The sequence below is a fragment of the Lathamus discolor genome, chromosome 6 (assembly GCF_037157495.1).
Source record: "Lathamus discolor isolate bLatDis1 chromosome 6, bLatDis1.hap1, whole genome shotgun sequence".
NCBI lineage: Eukaryota > Metazoa > Chordata > Aves > Psittaciformes > Psittacidae > Lathamus > Lathamus discolor.
The window spans coordinates 50,170,608-50,191,874 of record NC_088889.1 but is presented as its reverse complement, the minus strand read 5'-3'; the positions used below and the strand labels follow the sequence as shown (position 1 = coordinate 50,191,874).

At 40.5% G+C, this 21,267-nt stretch overlaps 1 protein-coding gene across 7 annotated transcripts in view; it reads right to left on the bottom strand.

Moving 5' to 3' along the window:
• The window catches only part of SMOC1 (SPARC related modular calcium binding 1), a 137,301-nt gene that overhangs the window by 53,474 nt on the left and 62,560 nt on the right, over window positions 1–21,267 (bottom strand). For all 7 annotated transcript variants that reach the window (XM_065686785.1, XM_065686788.1, XM_065686790.1 and 4 more), the window contains exons 4-5: window positions 18,360–18,459; window positions 16,009–16,056 (exon numbers count right to left, since the gene is read on the bottom strand). In XM_065686785.1, coding sequence (XP_065542857.1) covers window positions 16,009–16,056; window positions 18,360–18,459 — 148 coding nt within the window. The remainder of the gene's footprint in view (window positions 1–16,008; window positions 16,057–18,359; window positions 18,460–21,267) is intronic.

Below are 21,267 nucleotides of genomic sequence, written 5' to 3'. Positions count from 1 at the left end.
AATCCTCCTTTTCCCAGGGCATACTCGCAAAACTTGAGCCGATTTTTCTGTCTCAACTAGTTTTAACTTTAAAATTGCATTTTTATCTTATCACTGGTAAGAATGAAACAGGCAGGTCCAAACAATGTTCCCTAAGCCATTTTCACATGAAGATACCATGGCTATAAACCAGAAGCCCACTTGCACTACTACTGTCAGAGGCAAAGTTATTTGTTGCATTAGCATGACAATAACTCAGAACAGGAACAATTACTTACACATTCAGATCAACTGCTACTGTGGGCAAGAGCTTTGTAATTCTCCCACTAGGACTCCCTTCCCATAGTCTTACAGAATATCTAGCAAGCATCCACACCTGGAATGACTATAGCGTATACTGGGGTTGACAGACAAGGAGATACAGTTCATGTGGAAGACAGCTGTTAAAGTGACTTTTTACTTGATCAACAGGCACCGAGGCCATGAGCAACTTGAGTTGTCAGGAGAAAAGTAAACTCCCTGACACTGAAAAAGCACAAATTACTATGGAAAAGAATATGAAGTAACTGCCTGCTACTCTGAATCACTGTTCTTGCCTCAGCCACCTAAAGGAAGCTGGAGAAAGGGAAAAAGGTACATGATAGAAATAACCTCCCATATCACATATACCCAAGAAAATATATCCACTGCAGAAGTCATCTATATACTTGTATCAGCATGTTAACAGACCAAGATGTGTATGTTTCCTAAGCAACCTCAACCTTCAGTACATCACTTTTGTGTTTTCATTGGAACCCATGAGACACCCTGTAAACATTTATAGAATCATAGAATAGTTAGGGCTGGAAAAGACCTTAAGATCATCTAGTTCCAACCCCCCTGTCATGGGTAGGGACACCTCATACTAAACCATTTCTATCAGTGCGCTAGTGCTTATGCACTCACCCATCCAGGCCTTGTGCATAATCTAGTCTTTTTTGTAAGTCTACAGCTTGAATATCAATGGTTCCCAGACTTTGAGTCAGCCTGATAGAATAAGAGGATGGCAATTAGAAGTGCATAGCTCTGCCTTGGGAGGAGGCAACCTTTTTCCAGTGTCAAGTGATTCTTTCACTTACCATCATCTGGTTTGGGGTGAGCCATTACTGAGCATAGCTCAAGCTAAATAGGCAACTTAGAGCACAGCCAGCCAGGACAGGGAGTGAATTCTCAACTTGTCCTGTTCTATGAAGCACAGACCACCTTTAGTGGGTCTGTCAAACCAACAGGAAGGGAGAATAGCTCTCCTAGGCTTGAGCACTCCTTAGGGACTTAAGTCATATGTGCACCTTTTTGTGGCTTTAGTAACCACTCAGATGCAACAAAGACCTGTCAGGTCAACTCAAGCTCCCTGTATCTGTGCAGTTTGAATACAATTTTACAACTTTGACATTTCTGTGTATTACCCCAGGTTTGGGGCTATTGTTTAAAGTAAAAAAAAAAGACAACAAAACCTGTGCTGCACAACATGGGGTCTTACACAAATATACATGTTTATTCCAGCAACTTTTATGCACAGACATATATTGCCGACATCAATGGAGAAAGATAGCATTCATGCCAAAAAAAAAAAAAAAAAAAAAATTGAAATTCTTACAATCCAGCCAGATCAAGATAATTTCTTGCCAAGCAGCTGAAATTGAAATGCACCAGTGCAGATAGACTTCCCTGCCAGGTTTTCACACCCCTTTCCACAGAGCCATAGAATCGTTTAGGTTGGAAAAGACCTTTAAGATCATCAAGCCCAACCACGTCTATGCATGGAGATCCCACAGCTTTTAAGGAAAACCCCAACTTTTTAAACCAAATCAGCAAAAACTACATTTCACTCTTCATTGCCTTCATTTTAAGAAACAGCAATAATGTGCTCCCTTTGGATATAACAGCCCACAAATACTTGGACACGGATCAAAACACAGAAAAGTTTTGCTTAAAAAGGTGAAAATATGCCCAAGTGCTGAACATGAAAGAGCTCTATATGGCTTAAGGAGTTCTTAACTGCAAAGGTTGACTTGTACTGTCACTGCAGTGATTCTTCCCTTCCTACATCAATTATTCCGTACACCATACAGACACAGGCACTGTTTACTTCAACACTGCATTTTAGGCATCACCCAGATAGGATGAGGAGTCTTCCCCTTCTCCTTCAGGAAGGCATTATTCCCCCCCCCCCCTTTCTTCTCACATCTCCCTCGCAGGTGCATCAACATGAAAAAAGCCACTCAAGCCCCAAGTATTTTGTGGTCCAATGTAGTCAGTGCATTTGTATGGCAGCTCAATTCTTTGCCCTGTAAGAAAGCCTATCCCACGCACAGACAGCTGGAAGTAACTCTGACCCCCGTGACACAATTCAAAGCCTCCTCTGTTTGGCTTTTTGATTCCTGATTGACACATTCACTGCCAGGCGGAGATAAATGCTGCTGGGAGGACAATGTTGATCTGCTCTGACTATTCTTGTGAAGGACTTTTTCAGAATAATAAACAAAAAACATTGGTGCGCTTAAATGTCTGAATAAAACTGGAGATAGACAGAGAGGGGACCGAGTGCTTTACAGAGGCTGGCAAGTCAATTGAAGAGTTAATTGTCTGGGTGTACAATGAGTTTATTCTGACTGCAAACAAAGAGCTCCCTCTTCCTGGGCCTGGTCCTTCAAAAGCAAATGTGTCAAAAGGGCTCTGAAGCAGCACTCTGTATTAATAGCAATGCTCTAGTCTCTGGGATTCCATGTTTTTAAAACTGTTGAATCCCAAGATTCAGATAGGCTCTGTCTAAAATCCAAAGTCCTCATTTACTGCTTAAGTTCTCCAGATACTTCTACAGCAATTAGCCAAAACAAATCTGCCCTCTAACTTCTCATTTTTTGTAGCTTTCAAACAGCTCCTTTTGAAAAATAGAGGCACAGCAAGATACTACCCTTCAGACACAAAGCTCTTCCCAAAAATGAGATCCAGTTTTATATTATTTCCATTATGTATCATTTAAAAGGAGTCAGTTTAACAAAAAAGTAGCCCTGAAAGTCTCATACTTGGGAAGATACAGAATCCCACTCCACATCCGGACCTGCATTTCAGAACTTGCACTATAATAGGTCAAACCAACACAATGTCCAAACACACCCCCTGCCTCTGGGAAAGTTCAGATCCAGATTCAGATTTGAACTTTGCAGGTTGAACCAAGCCCTATGGTAATTACCACTTAAATACCTGACTCACTTCTGTAAGTTATGCAAACCTTTCTGGGAAGAACAAAAAAATTCTTCCTAGTTCAGCTGCATGGAGGATAATGCAGCTGAAAACTAAACCATTATACTTCACCACTTTGATGGTAAAACCCTCATGGATTTTGCTGCCAATGCAGACAGACATTCATGTTATTCTAGGAACAAGCAGATTCAGCCATGAAGGCTCAGAGAATTAAGCTGGGCTGGTTGCAAGCTTTCTAGTGATGCAAATTTGCTTCAGTACTTGTGAAAAGTTGTTGCTTTAACCCACTCTTAGAAATATAGCATTCCAAATAATATTTTTCCTCAGGTATACAGGCATGCTTCCAAGCAGAAGACAAAGCAAGAACCTTAAAATAATTAAATCCAGCATTTAGAGCACTCATCTAATTCAAACTTGAGACTTGCCCGTCGCTCTCCCCTTTCTCAAGCTAAGATCCCAACTATAGTGCTGTCAACTAATTTGGGAGGACAGCAGGGAGCCACAGGTTTATGCAGTATTTTCTGTTCTAGTGAGTAATAAATGAGGGGTTCAAAACCATGAGACCTGTGAAATAAGATTTCTTGGTTTTCAGCCAGTTTCTCTCTAAATTGTGAAGAGCAAACAGCAGTCAACCAATTTTGTAGACTTGAATAAGAAGCAGCAGTATCTCTCAAGAAGCCTGAATAGAGAACTAATTCAGAACAAGGAACCTGTACACAGTCCTGCTGTTTTGAACTTAACTAGAATTTTCAGTTCATTTGGGGGCCAAAATCTAACACAGAGATCTTCTTTTCTATCAAAGCAATTTGCCCATAAGAGATGAGCAGAGAACCAGATCATCAGATTTCAGACTGGTTAATAGAGTACTTCTAAGGTCAAATACAATGAAGCCTGGGTGGAGAAGATTCATCATTCTGCACAGGTTTACCTTATGCAGTTTTACAGTTTTCAGACTCACAGCCAAATTCCTACATAAAAAGCAAACCAGGTCTCTTCAAAGATTTGGAAGTAATGGAAAAATAAACACCAAAGGCCAGATTTGAACCTTATCTGCTGAAAAGGAGGAGTCGGTAATAAAGGTCAGGTTAGTTTGAGACCATCTCCAGTTTAGAGTTGCACAAAAAGCTTTATTTTGATCAATATGGAACCTCTCTCAAGCTGTGAAGGCATTGTCCCCCTGCCATCTTCAGAGACTTGCTGTTCCCACCCTCCCTCAACACTCCCTGAAGCAGTTTCATTTGTGAAGCTAGACCAAACTCATATGGCATCGTATTATTCAGAAATACACACTGCTGTCATCAACCAGAAGAAAAAAAAATAATTAAAAAGTTAAAAAAAAAAAAAAAAAGAACCTGCTTATCACCTATTCAAAGACTCTTGAGGGAGCTGCTAAGATGCAAGTCATATATACTTTTGTTAATCTACATTTCCACTGTATCAGATGGTCAAATCATTTCTCCCTTTGAGCTCAGTTCCTCCCTTCCCTACGAGGCAAAGTTTTGTAATTGTTTGGAAGAAGGCAGTGTTTTCCTGGTATTGCTGCATCTTTTCTGTCCTGCTGCTGTTCCTGCCATCCTGCTGAGATAATAATCAAAAAAGTCATTTCTTAACTACTGTATAAACAATGCAATACTTTTATCTTGAAAACCAGGCATATTCCCAATGCCATTGTGTCAGAATTCATCCTACTTTGTATTGTTCATATACCTCATCAAATCAGCTACGCAGCAGCAGGGACTAAAATCCCTCTTTGACCTAGAGTCCATTGTTCCCACTGTACAGCTTGCCTAGAAATGCTACATGTAAACACATGACATTTACATGTAAACCTGTTTACTTCACAGCAGATCATTTCAGAACATAGCATTCTGCAATGCAAGCTGCGAGCCCATCCTCACCAGCCACACAAGCATGGTAAAAAAGACTAGTTCAACTGCTTGTTGAGGAGTGGGAAGTGGAGCAAAGGACAGAGGTTTGACCAGGCTCTGATTTGGTCATCTCTTAGGTTTTCAGACAGGATTGCAGCCTGCCTGTCATAGCAGATAGATGTTTCACAGCTTCTAGCAATCTTCCACACAGCTAAAGACAGGAACCTGCAACCATCACTGAGCACGGCTATTTTCCTTACGTACCAGCAGCAATTTCAGTGTCATGAAAAGACCTGCTACAACAACACACTGGAAGGCTATCAGCCTACCTTCAAACCTAAATAACTCATACAGGCTGCAGAAAGAGGCTCCCTATAGAAGTAATAATTATTTCATTCAGCTACATACTTACCTGGTCTTCAAAAGTCTACTGTTATTCCCTTACTGATACACATGCCCAAGAAGAAATGGAGGAATAGCTAAAAGAACCAATGGAACTGAATGGCTTTTGGGACTGGTCATAACACTTAGCAACAAACACTACCTGTTAGCAAAAATCATGTCTGTCTGAAGCATGCTGAAGAATTATGATGTATTTCCTAATGGGCAAAGGCAGCTGGCTGTGGGGATGGCATTCAGTTTCAAAACTGAGTCTCCAAGGCTCATTTTGAACAGCAGACACCTTCATGGGTCAACTGGTGTAGAAAAGCCTTGCTGTGGTAAATTGTATGGCTGTAAATCCAGCACTTCTTCTCTAAAGAAAAGGACCAAGGTAATGAAGAGGAGAGGAAGAACGGGAATAACTTTATTCTTCAGGGAGATAAACAGTTGAAAGGAAAACAGCTATAATAAAAAAGAATTAGACCCTGCATCTGTGTAACAGAAGTTGTATCCAAGTGTGTATCAATATAGGCTACAACCATATTATCTGTGGGAAAGGTCATGCTAATCCACAGAAGGGATGTTAGGCCATCTCGTCCTAAGAATGGGACACCATCCACAGTAATAAAGAGAGAAAACTGAAGTGTGCCAGAAGAGGCAGTACGGTAGATGGCTGCTCCAGACAGTCTCAGCACTACTCTTCACAGGCGAAGTGGAGAGCACAGACAGAACACACAAAAACGTATCAGTAATAAGGGTTGAGAAAATCACAGTCCCCCTTCAGCAAAAGCTGGAGTACACACTATATTAAGGAATGTTTGTTAGTTTGTTGGCTGTTGGCTTTCTCTTTTTTTTTTTCTTTTCCAGAGCAGAAACACCTCCAAGGTGCCAGCATTCCTTAGCACCGTGGAGTGAGTGATGAGATCAAGAGGCTGGTGATAGCCAGAGCTAAGAAAGTTTAAAAATAGACTGAAGAGCAAAAGTGGAGGAAGAGAGGCTTACTTTTTTACGGCTTCCTAGACTAGAATAATACATTTCTATCTCACCCTGTAAGCAACAGAAGTATGATAGATACTGCAGGATTCTAGACTTCGGTATCTTAATTTTGAACTTCTTCCATTTGGTTCACTGCCTTGAGTGACATCTGAAATAAAACAGGAACAAAAAAGTTTCCGCACAAAGAAATATTTCACTTAAGACGTGCTAACTCATAGCAAGATTTTAGCACTTGGCATTGCCGTAGACTTTGAGAGAAGTTTGTAGAAAGCTCTATAGTGCTGTCAACAGCTGCCTGATCACTGCTGGCAAAAGCAACAACCATCTTATGGTTGTTTAGTTTAGCCTCTCTGGTTTGATTTTACCTACTGTATATCACATCTTCTTTCAGGAGCCCCTGCTTTGATGTGAAGTATTCTCTGTTGCCCCCAACATACACACACACACACCCCCTCCTTGACTACCTCTTCTGAAAGGTTTCTCAAGAGTCCACAATCAACTCCACCTTGCCACTTACAGGCTGCGTAAGAGGCCAGATACCTGCAGCTGCGGAAAGGGGAGCACAGTCTGAAAAGCCCACAAGGACACTGTGATTCTGATCATTTCCTACTTTGCTGAATGAGTTAAAAAATTAACGATTGTTATGCAAGCTTCATACAAATAACAATCAGATCCCAAGCTTTGGGAACATTTTAGAAGCTGCCTGAAATATATGGTGGCCTGGGGCAAGGGGCATGAAGGGTGTGATTGGAATCTCATTCTCTCTTCCCTTTCTCCCCAACATCACACACATTCCCTTTTACTCCTCTCCTTCCAGCTCTGGCCTCTTCAAGGTAAAGGCTCTATAAATTCCCTCACATCTTCAGGGAATACAGCCTATAAGTGGGGGGTGGAGACAGCAGCACATTTCCCAGATCAATGGCCATTTGAAATTCAGACATATGGCTGAAGCCCTACAGCTGCATGTGTTAATTACCACACGTGTCCCCTGTAAAGCAGTCTGTTAAACACAAAAAGAAAACAGAAGAGAAAAAAGCCGTTCCAAGGGATTAAGTAAATACTCTAAATTTTTGACCCTGCTCCCCCAGACACATGCCTGTGTATAAGAACACAAGCTCCCTCCCTTTCTCCTGACACCTGCATGCTGAGGAAGCACAAGACCCCTTCCATCTTTAGACATGTGCACTGAACCTATCTCAAAGTGTGCTTTCCCCCTTCCAGCTCCCCCTTCTCAGGCTCTTCTCTCACCAGCCCCTCTCCCTTTCTCCTTTAGAGGACTAATTCCTGGCTGACAACCAGACTAGACTTAAGCTTACAATACTCCTTTTCATTTCCTTGCAGGCGAAGAGAATGGATACCTTGGTGCTACGCCTGTATTGCATGTGTGCAAATGATGGAAAGGGGAAAAAACCTACGTGTACTTTTTTTTCACTGCTTGTTTCTACAGGTTTTTCTCCCCCAGGATCACTAAGAGTAGAGGTTCAGAGGTTTGGTGAGTGAGCACAAATCTGCTCTCAAAATATATTGCCCCAGCTCGTTCTCCCCAGGATCTGATTTTAGACTAACAGAGCTTTTTTATCTGATTATGAAACTGAAAGAATGGCTTTTCTGTATGAGGGAAGAAATGGAGAATAACGGCAGTAGGTAGATAGGCAGGGTACCTGAGCTGCACTGAAAGGATGTCCAAAGGATTTAACATGCTTCAGAAGGAAATCTCTATGTATGGAACAAAGCACGTCTCAGAAAGGTACATGGGGTACAAGTGACACCACATTCCCAAATTGGAAAAAAAAAAAAAAAAAAGGAAAAAAAAAAAAGAGGGTCATTCCTCAGAGTCATTCTGCCAGACATCTACAGATCGACTGTTCAAAATGAGCCCAAGACCTTCAGAACTATCATCATTTAAAGGCGTATTTGTGAGCAGTCAAGAATGTATTTAAACAGTCAAGATAAAATCTGTCAAATACTTACACTTACTTACTTACAGTTGAGAACTGCTTTGCTGCAGCACCTATATGTCCCATCAGAATCTAAGCTCCAAGCTGACCACAGTGACATGTAATAAAAGACATGGACACAGCCCAGAGAAATTCAGTCTGTTGGTAAGACTTCTTCCATCCCTAGACTTTATCAAAGCGTTTTGCAATACATATCTCTTGCTATCAACATAAAACAAAAACCCAGATGAATGCATGAAGGGAAGCTATCATTCCAGCTAGATCTGTTCTAAAGAAGCTTTAATTCCCAAAGGTGCCATCTCCAAAACTTGAACAAACATTGTGTTTGCCTCTCCAGTTTCCCCTACTTTGTTTACAAGCACACACGTTCTGCATGCATTCAAGCTTTCCCATCACAGTTCCATAGTGTCTTTCTCTTACAGAGAAACATTGACATTGGGGCAAAGGAGTTGAAAGAGAAGTACTTGCAGTCCCTCAGCTGAACCCCTGCACCCACAACAAAATACATTTGCTTGTATGTTACATTGATTTGAAAGGATATAACATTGAGGTTCAGATGTCTAGATTCTTCTACAGGGCATGAATACTCAATCAAAATAGGTTCATGTTTGGCTGATACAAGCAAAAAACTTCTAGATTCACTTACCTACAAACCCTGCAATTTCTCCAATTTATCCTCAGGTTTATTTTTAAGAAACAGCTACAGAAGACAGGAAGTCTAGGACTATTAATTTCAAAGTTATAATGATGCTGTTTTAATGGATCTAGACAAATACATAGCATAATAGTAGAACATCTTGGCAGGCTGATCCAGACACTGAAAGAGCATGGGAAGGATTTTTTTAACAACTCTTTAAAAAAAAAAAAAAAAAAAAAAAGGTGTTGAGGCCACATAGCTATGAAGTATTTAAATGACAAAACCAACCCACAGGTCCCAGAAGTATTCCATTTCCCTGGAAGCTGTAATTGGTCAGACACCAGAAATCCGTGTATAGCACATAAACAGTTAATACCTTAACAGATGTGGCTTAATCAATTGTTAGTCTGCTTATTAGATCTACTCACCAGGCTGCTCAATACTATGACTTAATCATTTAAAAGCCTTTACAGCTGTCCTTAAGACATTACAGACATGAGTAGTCTGTACATTGCTATAATAACACTTGTAAACTACAATTTTATTAAGTCATATTATATAGACTAACCTACCGATTAGAGCTGTTGCTTTACAGATGAAAGCAGAAATTCTTGTGTTATATCAAACAAAATATACCTTAAACCAGAATTTGCCTTCTGCTTAAACTTGCCAATGAAACTTTCTTCAACCTCAAATTTGATACATATGTTCTGAGGCCCACAGAAAAATGTCTTGATGAAAACTAAACAATTTCAGACAAGTCAACAATGTGGGGACCCAAAAGGATTGTTTTTAATTCTACTGTTTATGTAGCAAATTTGAGGTTGAATTTTTCATCTAGACCGTAACATTTCACAAATCAGTTTGATTTATGAGATACATCAAAGTGTTTCTTATAACACTGCTCCAGTCTGGAAAAGTGATCCAGTATACACAGTATTGTAAAATTATATTTCTCTGTTCTCACGAAAAATTGATCACAACTCCCACCTAAAAGCTGGGTTCTCTCTATCTTATAAAATCTGCAATATTGACAAACTTCAACCTGCCGTACCTGTGAAATTCACTTGCTTTTGACAACTACGCTTAAGTGGAATTTATTAAACAATTTTGTGGATGATGTACAATATAGGGATAGTGATAGGAACCAGACAGATTTCTGAATATCTACCAACTGGCAAACCTCCTAATTAAAGTAACGGTATTTTTTACAGAACTATTTTTATAATAGAGAAGCAAACTTCAATTCCACCACTGAGTTTTCCTGGAAATATAAAGATGCACTAACCAAAATGTTACATGTTACAGATTCCATCTATTGCGCTTTTTATTCACAGCCCGCTCAGGCCTTTGCAGGACAGTGGTTTTGTTGCATTAACCTTTGCGGTCACCTGAGTTTTTATCCTAGTTTCATGAAAAGCAGCATACATTCATGTTTCTCCCAGAGACTATTCCCTGTCCCCAGCTAGATTTGATCATGGAAGACTGAGAAATGGTCACCACCAGTGCATGGTAGGGCAAATTGAGCTTCTGCACATCAAGAGGACTTGGAGCATTCACATAGCACACACACACAGAAAACCTGCTGCTTTCTGGAAGCAGACATTATACATGCATGTAACTGTTTCCACATAGCTGTATTATACATGCAGCTCTGTCCAGAAGCATGAAACTGTATGCACACACTTTATGTATGTGTGCATATATCACCTAGAAAAGCCCTATCAGAAACATGTCAGCTCTGGTCTAGGAGTATTCCTTCAGAAAGCAGTTTCTATATGAAAATTCTCCTTCATCCAGACTTATAAGCTAGTATATTAGTTAGAAATAAATACGTAACATAGGGGAACCAGAGGATTTGTTTTGGTCATACTGCAGACTTAGTATCTGTTAATCTTCTGCAAGAAATTCATCATAAAATGGTGTTCACCAGCTAAAACCATCACTTGATTTCATACTGCTCTAGTAAACTTGTATTTCTTTCACCTTACTGATGAGGCTATAAAATACTTCTCTATCTTTCCTGTATCCTCCACAAGCTTCTAAAGACATCACAGAGCATTTTCTTAGTATATATGAGGTTGGAGAGGCAGGAATAATTTGGCACTTGAAGCTCAGTTTGTGTAATAGCACAGCTCTGTTTCAGATTTGGTCAGTACCCAGCTGAATCCAGAAAGAACTGGAGAAGGTAAAGACCAAAGTCCCAGTCTCAGGCTTTGGTCATATTTCAACATGACATTTTTGTCAAGATATTATCTGTCTCCTGGGACGTACCAACCAACTTCCTTGCAAGATGACAGCAGGTGAATTAGTGCCAGCTGCACCTGACTTCTTACCACCAGCAGACAAAGTTTCCAGGTTTCCATGTACAAACGGTTCCATTTATTTACATCAGCACAAGCTGTCCCCCACTTGGGTTTGCCTGAGGAGAGCATTCACCCTTTACTGCTCAGTCTAATTACTGACTCAGACTAATGGCTCATTACTGATTCAAATTGCTCAGTCTACTGGCTGTACAACTAGGCCATTAACATTTTCTGGAGGTAAGACTCTTGGAAACCAGCAGAAAGAAAGCCACAGAATGGCTCTCCTGCCAACTTGCCCACAACTGCAGTGGAGAATTTCCCTGAAATGAAGCCTGCCTTTAAGCCCATTTCTCACTGTTAAACCCACAAAAAGGAACCCTATTCTAGATGTTTAATTAACAGGAATTTTAAGTTGTTCATCTTGAGTTCCTCACAAACTGTTCAGTGTTTTCTTGTAGGCTGCAAACTCACTGGGCAAAAGCTTTTTGCAGCTCCATAAAGGAGTCTTGTCTACATGCAAGATAGTAAGCATAAAACCAGCTCAACCCAGGCTTTGCCTTCTCTGAGGCCATCAGAGCTTACATTTTGCCAACATCACTGTACCTCCCTCAGGCTCATGGAATTGCAGATGATATTGCCAGCTTTTGTAAGGGAAAGCAAAGCAAGTCAAAACAGGCCTGGAACTCAATGCGTCGCAAGAGACTTTATGAAAGAAAAAGGGAGTTCATACCATTCAATATTCTTCATGACTGACACTGACAGCTTATTGGGCCCATATTTACCCTGTACTTCCATCATCTTTTAATGCCAGATTATAAAACCAAGCCTTCCTTCCCATTTCCTTCATTCAGTTGATTAAAAAATAGTATCAACATCTTGCAGAGCATCCAGAACAGTTACCAATCACTAACAAATCAGTATCACAACTTAGATTTCTTTTTGACTCTTCACCCATAGCCAATTTATTTACTTTTATTTCACTCTGATTTTAAGAGGGAAGCTCAAGTGACTTTAAGCTTATTGGAGATAAACAATGACATGGTTGCTTTTTACATCTCTCTGTTTCCTGACCAGCCTACTTATTAAAACTTGCTTGGTGACTGAAAGTCAATACCCATGGCTGCAGTATGCCAAATTTGTAGCTTTGAGACACTAAAGCTCAAGCATTCCTCGGATTAAGAAAGTTTTGGTTTGTTCCATCTTTGCTTGTTTTGTTTCAAACGTGTGGCACAATTTCCCTTTGCTGGAAAGGAACTGTCTGCATTCTTTAGGCAGGGAAAAAATCCAGTCCCATTGGCTCCAAGGATGCCTCTCACTGCTTCTTAAAACATTAAGAACCTCCCAGTGGGAGAGAGGGGGGGAGATGAGATCCACCCCTCTAGGGGAGAGAGCGCAGAAATCTGCAGGTTCTGGACATCCTAATCCCACCCAAGAATAACTGCATTCCATGACAAAGGGCTTGGAAACTTGTTCTTCACTTGCAGGCTGAATTCAGCATAGGAAGAACAATGGTAATTGTCTGAGCTGTAAAGTCCACACACCAAGCTTGTCCTGGAGAACCTAGGTTTCTATTCCGCCTCATAGAAACATTCTTCCATCTCTACGGACTCAGATCTCTGCCTTCCAGCAACAGAGCACTTCTCAGCCACAGAACAAATCAATACATACTATTTTAAAGTTTTAAGTTTGGTGCCAAGTTAATTTGATTTAAATTACCTTACAGGGCAAATTGTATGAACAACTGGCATTGCAGCACACAGCAACAGCAGCAATGTAAACATGGGCAACCAGAGCATGGGATTTAAAAATAAAAAGGATTTCTTGCCAGCACTCTTGTCTGTTCTCTGCAGAAAGCTCTACAGAACCACTTCTGGAACTACAAGCCAAGCCACATGACCATAAAGCCATTTCACTTTCTTTTCATCAGTAGTGAGAGAGCCTGTGAGTGGAATCACATCTTCTGGTGACTCCATCACACCTACTGACTCCCAGAAATTAGGGCTAAACAAGACAGAGGCCAAAACATTTCGAGAAAGGGTTATTACCAATACCCAGCCTTCTTCTCCTTCCAACATTATTTTGTTTCTTCTAAAAAAGAGCTCATGTTAATAAAGTCTTCATTTATTACCCAACAGCTTAACCCTAGTCATCTGCATTTTCTAAGGCTGAGCAGCCTCTATCCAAAAAGACTACTTTGCCTTGAAGACTTGAAAGGCACCAGCATCACACAAAGTTTATTAGCTCCATATTTTGCATTCCTGTATGAATGAGACAAAAGAAAACACTTTTGAGAGCCTCAGCTATTGCTTCCTCCTGAGAGGGCCTACTGTGTGCCAGACAATGCTATTTGACTCAGAGACCCTTATCCAGGGATGGAGAGAGGAGTGTGCAGAGCAGCGGGAGAAGTCCAAAAGCTCCTGATTCAGGCAGCAGTTGCCCAAAGTGATGTCAGAAATTTCAAAGATGTGCCTCTGCAACAGAAATGTCATCACTGACTCAGTTCCTGCTGGACGCCTCCTCACCCTGCCCTGTCATCTTGCAAAGGGCATTCTTTACAGAAAGAGTCTGAACACTCAGTTGGAATGGATGGTTATACGCACAGGGGCTAGCTACAGGTCTTCAGAGAAGCCAGATTTCCAGCAAGCACCTTGCTTCAAGGAAGCCAGACTGCTCTTGGTTCCAACTTCCTTACAATAGGATCTGATACTGGAATTTTGAATCAAAGTAACTTAAGTCAAGAAAACACACTGACAAGAAAGACAGATGAATTTTTAATTAGGCATTCATCACCAGCCCCAAAAGTAACGCTAAGTCCATCAAGTTTTAAACCAAATTATTTCAGCTCCCAAAAAAAACTCTTGATTTTAAAAGACCTATTTAGCGATTTCTCAGAAGTATTTTTCTAACATGATGGAGAAAGGCCAAAGTGGCTTCCAATAGATATGAACAGATTCAGAGGTGGAGGCAACAGAAAATGTACATGATTGCTCAAAGCATGCTGGCCCAAAAAGAATCATTTTCCTTTTCTTGACAGCTACTGCACAGGATGTTTTTGCAATCACCTGACTAAGCATACCATTCTTGAAACAGGATGCTACAAGCAGCACGAAGGAGAATCAATGTATATTACAAATTTTAGATTAATTCATTCCATTTACAGTTCTCTTTCTTTTTTGCATGTTCCAACTTCTGAGTTAATAAAGGGAGTGAACTGGAAAAAACAAGTTCAGATGTTTTCCCCTTTTGCTCCTGTTTGCTTTGAAATCCAATGTCAGCTGCTTCCTATTCTAAAAGAACAGACCAGGACTACTCAGGTAGGAAGCCTACAAACAACCCCCAGCCAAAAATAATGTAGATTTCAAGAGCTACTTGATTTGCTTGTACTTCAGGCTAGACTAGCATTAACAGAATGATAACAATGCATTCAGGTGCCAATTATACATTAACATGTAATTATAGGTTTACAGAGACATATCCTTATCTAAAATAAGAAGCAGGCTTCGGCATTCAGTATTAACTAAGTAGTTTTCTTTGCATCTTTTTCCTCCCCACATTTTCCTAAGCTGCAATACACAAGCAATAGACTGAAGAACAGATATTCTCAAAATGCTCTCTGATCATGTCCACTGCTCTGAACATAGCAATCTACAATCCCTGTTAAGTGTTCACACGACTGTATTGACAGTCCCAGCATGGAAAATGTTCTTCAAATTAAAGCACTGTCATTGAGGTAGGCATTTTCCTGTGTTTTAAAGTATCAGGAATGATTGGTTTAAAGAATTAGCACTAAAAATTCCGCTTCAGATATTAAAACAGGAACTTCTCCCAGGAAACAGCCTTCATCCTCACCAGCAGGAGTGAGGGTGCATTCAGCACTGTTTTCCTGTAGTAAAGAGACAAACTCAAAAGTTGACTCTGAATGGTGGGGGTAGAGGGGAGAAGGGTTGAAAAAAATCAGAGTGTGGAGAAGGCCTACAGACAAATTTGACTGCCCCTCAATGTACTCTTCCCTCCCAAGGCTATTTCAATGAATACACAGAGACACAGAGAAAGGCTTCAACTACATACAGGAGAAGAACCATGACACACCTAAATGCCTCACTCAGGAGAGGCAAGGACTGTAAAGGAGGACTAATGTCTAATGCACAACAGAGTGAGGTTTCCAAGCACAGATAGGGTTTAATCCAGAACATCTGGCCAGAGAGTTTGATGTTCTGTGAAAAAGAATACAAAACCACCCAACACTTTCAATGCATATAAAGCCACAATCATGACATTGACACTCCTGACTCCCAGTATCATATTGATAGCCTTCCTAATCTCTAGGGATTTTACTTGAGAAATCCTCCGTAGTTAACTTCAAGGTGAACAAGAGGTTATTCTGTGCCAGATGCTTTTTTGGGAAGCTGTTTTCATGCACTACATCTCAGCTGATGAGCAGAGCACACCATTTTCTACTCCATGGGATGGTGCATCAACAGACTTATGTTGTTCCTCCTACTGAAGGTAGAGGTCCACAGGCATGAAAGCCTCCCACGCAGCGAGCTAGTTAGGAACCCAGGTTCTGAGTTATCTCAAGGGGACTTGGCAGGGCAGCTGCTATTACAAAACAAGTTGTTGAAGCACAGGACTCCACTCACCTTTCCTCCCAGAATTACCCTGGCTTGATGGTTTATCAGTTACAGAACCTAAAGGGGAGAAAAAAGAAGAAAAAAGACATTTAGATGCTGCATGATCACACAGAATGTGTAATGTCACATTAACACAATCAGCATCTCAACCCACAGAGCATCTGTTTTACTTGCCAACAGCTCAGTCTGGGATTCAGAGAGCCTGTTGCTCCAACGAACTGGGACAGGATAAGGAAGTTCTGTGTGTTAAGATATTAAATCAGGATGAGGGTAAACAAGAAATCCTTAATAGCTGGACCCAGTGATTTGAAAGAGCTCAACAGAGCACTAGCGTGCTAGTAAGAAACCTGGAATAAATCCGAGGGCAAGTAGGAAAGATCAGTAGGAGTCACTTCTTAAGTTTGCAAATGTCAGGAAGAGCAAATCAAAAACAGGTGGGGAGAGTGTGCAGGGAATGCAAGGCCAGTATTCTAAAAGGAAGGGATTAAGTGGGACGATTTGCAGAAAATAGATTTCAACATCCCCAGCTATTTGAAAAGGGACACTGAATAAGATCCAGCATGTACTTGAATAGAACACATCCTGGGGGTTTTAATATAACTTAGATCTTTACATAATACATATGATTCTACACTTTTCTGCAGTTTGCTTTAGTGCTTCAGAACACAGTTTTCACTAAAACTTTAACTAATAATAAAAGCTTTCTGAACAAATCCATTACCAAAGTGTAAAAGTCTATTACAAGGTTTTTTTATTCCTCCCTCTTTTTTTGGAATAGCTTTATCTCCAAGAAACTGATTCTTCTATGCACCATTACTAAACAGTTCCAGTAATTACTGATCCTTCCAGAAACATGGATCAAAAGTCATCTCCAAAGGAAGCAGCTCTGACAGGCCTAAGAGGCTGGTCAAGACAAACTCTAATATAAACTGTATTGCCCAAGCACTTTCACTTGCAGATCAGTTCATCACTGATCTACTGCCGAATTACAAGTAGGAAGCACATACCCAGTATCAGTCATCATGAGCTTAACATCTGTGTGTCCTACAAAACACTATGACTTTACTCTCCTGGCAACACAATTTTATAAACAGCTCAAGACTAAATGAACAGATAAGCAAAACTAAAACGTGCCCTACCAAAACCATACACGGGAATGGCGGAGGAAAGTCGTATTTTAACATTTAAGCCAAATTACTACAGCATTTCACCTTACACTAAAACAGGATATTAATTTTATTTTCTTTCCACTTACCTGTGGAACACCAAGCATCCCCTCAAGCTACATTGAGTCACTGGCTCCCAGACAGCTCTCCCACTCAGCTCAAACCCTCATGCAAGTCACTATGTTTGCTTATTACCACAAAACATCCTACAGCCGAAGAGGACACTGAATAAGTTGAGGAGGATTAAAAAAAAAAAACCCAAAGGTTTGACTGCTGTCATGCTCCTAGCTAAAGGGCAAACACTGTAAGGTGTGAGAGGACAAATACATTAAACACACATGGGGCACTGACTGCAGAGCATGAAGCCGGAGGCAGCTGCAGTGCCTACATGACATCCCTGAACACGTCAGAAACACACTCCTTTGCTCGCTATCTTTTCTTTCTTCTTCTTTGGGAAGTGGGTGTGAAGGGGGAAAGCACAAGTCCAGTGTTGCTCCTGAATTCTTGCAGACAGTATGGAACAGCTTCACAGCTCTCCCTATGCCTAGCATGCCACTGCCACAGCAGCTCTGTTGACTGCATCTCACAAAGCTAGACTGTACACTAGCGCTCAGGGCCACATGAAAATCTAGGAACTAAGAACTGGAACTGAGTGACATTATCAGAAGACCCAAATACATCGTAACAGCAGGACCTCAGATTTGGTGGCTAGTAGTCAACAGCTACCAGTTTCTCAAGAACTGCCTTATCAAACTTTTAACTGAAGTCACCCTGAAGGCAAAATGACCTCATGGTCCACTAAAAAACAGAGTCTGAGAACCACTTCTTTAAATACACCTCATGCAAAAAAGCTAATCCTTCCGTTACAGGAATCGCTGGTTTCGGCGTACACAACAACGCTGCAACTCTTGCCTTGGCTACCACAGGCTGTTTCCTTAGTGCCTTAGCTTTTTTTCTGGGTGAGCCTTGCAGGAGTGTCTGTATCCTAACTGCAGGGTGGACCTGCCACAGCCCAAACTCCCTTGTAGCTTCCAAATGTCAGCAAGCACACAGGGAGATAAAAACACAACTGCAGTGTTAAAATGGGTAAACTGACCAAGTCACCTGGAAAGATCAAGTACTCTCAACAGGATGCACTCTCCCCAACCCCTTTACTTATCAAATTAGCCTTTGTTGAAGCCACTCCCACAGTACCTGAACATACAGGAGTTTTGTTCTGTACAGAAGAGCCGCTAATAGGCTTGCCATCAGGCGTCACACACCAGCAGTATCCAGTGTAGGTATGGCACTGCACCTGTTTAATAAAACAAAGAGCAGGCATTTCATTTCTCACTCTGTCACCCATCACTTTTATTATATTCCAGCATCTTAGTGGAAGCCCCAACCCAGGTGCATCACAAATACGTGCTTCAGAGTGAGGAGGTCCCAGAGAAGACCATCTTTGATATCGTTATCTTTTCTTTCTCTCCTTACCCCCCTCCCCAAAGAAAGGTTATTTCTCCTACTCTGACTCCATTAGCTGCAATTCAGTCAGCAAAAGAAGTTACAAGTAGTCAACTGAGAAGAATTCAGTTTTGTGATGCAGCAGCTGTATCTCAGGTCATTACACCTTCTGCTAAATCTGATTTACTATTTAGCCTTAAATAGTAGTCCCACCACATCCCATCTGGGATATGGAAAGTCCACCCTAGCCCAATTCCACAGCTGCTGCTTGAGAAGAGTATCTGTGGGCATTTCAAGAGCATTTTGTTCAGTAAACATGACTGGAAAAATGCAACACTGACTCGTTATGTTAACAAACCTTCTCCAGATAGATTTAAGGTCTCTCCTGTTACTATGTCAACGTAGGCAGTAGGAACAAAATCCAACATGCTTGCTTTTCGTGTATTGACAAGGACTTAAAAACATTTGATGAAAGCTCTAATAAGCCAACAGGTAAACAGCATAAGATTCATCTTGCTTAACTTTGAAGCTCTGCTTCTAAACTGAACATCTGGAGTTGTCCACGTCCTTCTTTCACCATGAAAGGACACCAGAATTACTAGTTCAGATGAGGACCTCTAAAGTGAAAACAGACAAATCCCAATCTAGCAAACTGGTCTTAGTAAAATCTATGCAGATATTACTTCCGTGGCACTATAGTTTCATCCAGCTCAAACTACTTACAGTCTTTGTCTCACCTTTTCACAAAGTGTACAGTGTTTGGATGAAATTCACAATGCTTTTGAGTTCCCTTGAGACAAAAGTAAATGATAATCATACAGGCATTTATGCAAATATTCAGAGGTTCCAAAATCCTTTCTAGCAAACACACTTTCAGTTGTGGCTGAGTGTGCACATCACTACTTTTAGCACCTTGAAATGGTATGGAAATGCCCACATTACTTTAAGCTAGATGATGGCTCCCTTCAACGTGTTTCTGAAACAAAGCCATTAAATGAGATGAAATCACTTTAGAAACTCCCTTTTCATTTTACTTGTAAACTGAATTCTGTCCATTCTCACTTTTTGCAAACAACTTCATTGCAGCTGATTTCCCATTCCAGTTCTCTCCACACAGAAGAGTGATGGGGTGTTTGTACCATTCCCTTTATTAGGGATCCTTCAGAGCTAAACCAATCATTCCCCCTTGCTGACAGCTGGCTTCGATTCCCTAAGGTAGCAGAGTTTGTTCAGAGACTTAACAACAGACTTTTTAAAAGGCTTTGAGTATCACATAAAACATGATCTAAGAGCAATTATAGCACAGTACCACGTGTTTATCTTGAGTTTTACTAAAGCACATATCAATCATTTTACCTCAAGCCAATTGACTTTTAGCAGCCAAAATCAACAATAGTCTCATGCAGACATGCTACTAAAGTCACTGCCACTGCTACCTGCATACTTTCATTTTTATTCTCTCAACACATCCCAAAACTGATTGCAAATTACTCAAAAGCACTGTGGATTTAATTAGCAATAATCAAGTTGCAAAATATTTCTTATTGCTCAATTTTATCAATTGTACATTCAAAGCAAGTGTGATGGAACTGCTTGGGTTTCTGTGATCAGTGTTTATCTTTACTGATCACACACACATTATTGCATTCCCACAAGGAAAGCACAAAGAGCTATTGGGAATGTAATTTCTATCTGAGCATTAATTGTACAAGATGAAGCCAAATTTCAGGATAGAGTCTGGAATTCGTAGGGCAAGACTATTCCATGTTACGTTATAGAAAAAAAATCTAGTGTACCCAGCATTTAAAAAATTTAAGTGTTAGTGACTTAACAGTTCTTCAGCCAAGTCTGCAGAAAATAACAAAGTACAAGTACATGGCAAAGGAATCCAAAAACATATTGACTTATATTTAAGATAGATGCATTAACTAAAAACATGTTATGCAGTTCATCTCAATGAGCTGCATCTCATCTACCAATTACATACAACCATTTATGCAAGCCAAGCACATTACAACTATAAAAGCACAGTAATTTTGTAAATAAGCTAAGGAATGCTGATCTTCCTTGGACTGGGATTCCATGACCCCCCTATATCTCATATTGATAGCACTTTCACAACAACCCAATGTTCTACCGTGGCACTAGAGGACTTCCGTATCACAGATAATAGCAGCAATTGAATCTCAGCCCTTATCCTAAGAGTCAGACAACCACCCATGAAGAACAAACATTTCAGAAAACTCAAAAATAACTGCAGTTGGCTTTCCTGAATGTCTTCATGTTGAGAGGGCTACCTTTCACCACAATACCTGACTAGGTCTCAGCATATTTTAACTAAAGCAAGGTGTCTTAACAACAGTGGCCTACAGCTAGATATTGCAGCCTAAAGGCTGGGATAACAAAGAAAATGGTGTGATTTTCATGAGTTACATAGCACTGGTATAGCATTGAAAAAATTTAAAGGCAATAGCTGTCCAGAACTATTTCTAAACACCATGTGTAAATACAAACTCTAAAGTGTTAACTATTCCAAAGCACTTTTTATAAGAAACCTTGAGCATTCAGGGTTTTACTGTATTTTTTTTCCAGTGATCTTAGGTTTGAGTTTTTGTTTCTAAATCTCATTTAAATTTCCTACCTGAAATTCAACCTCATT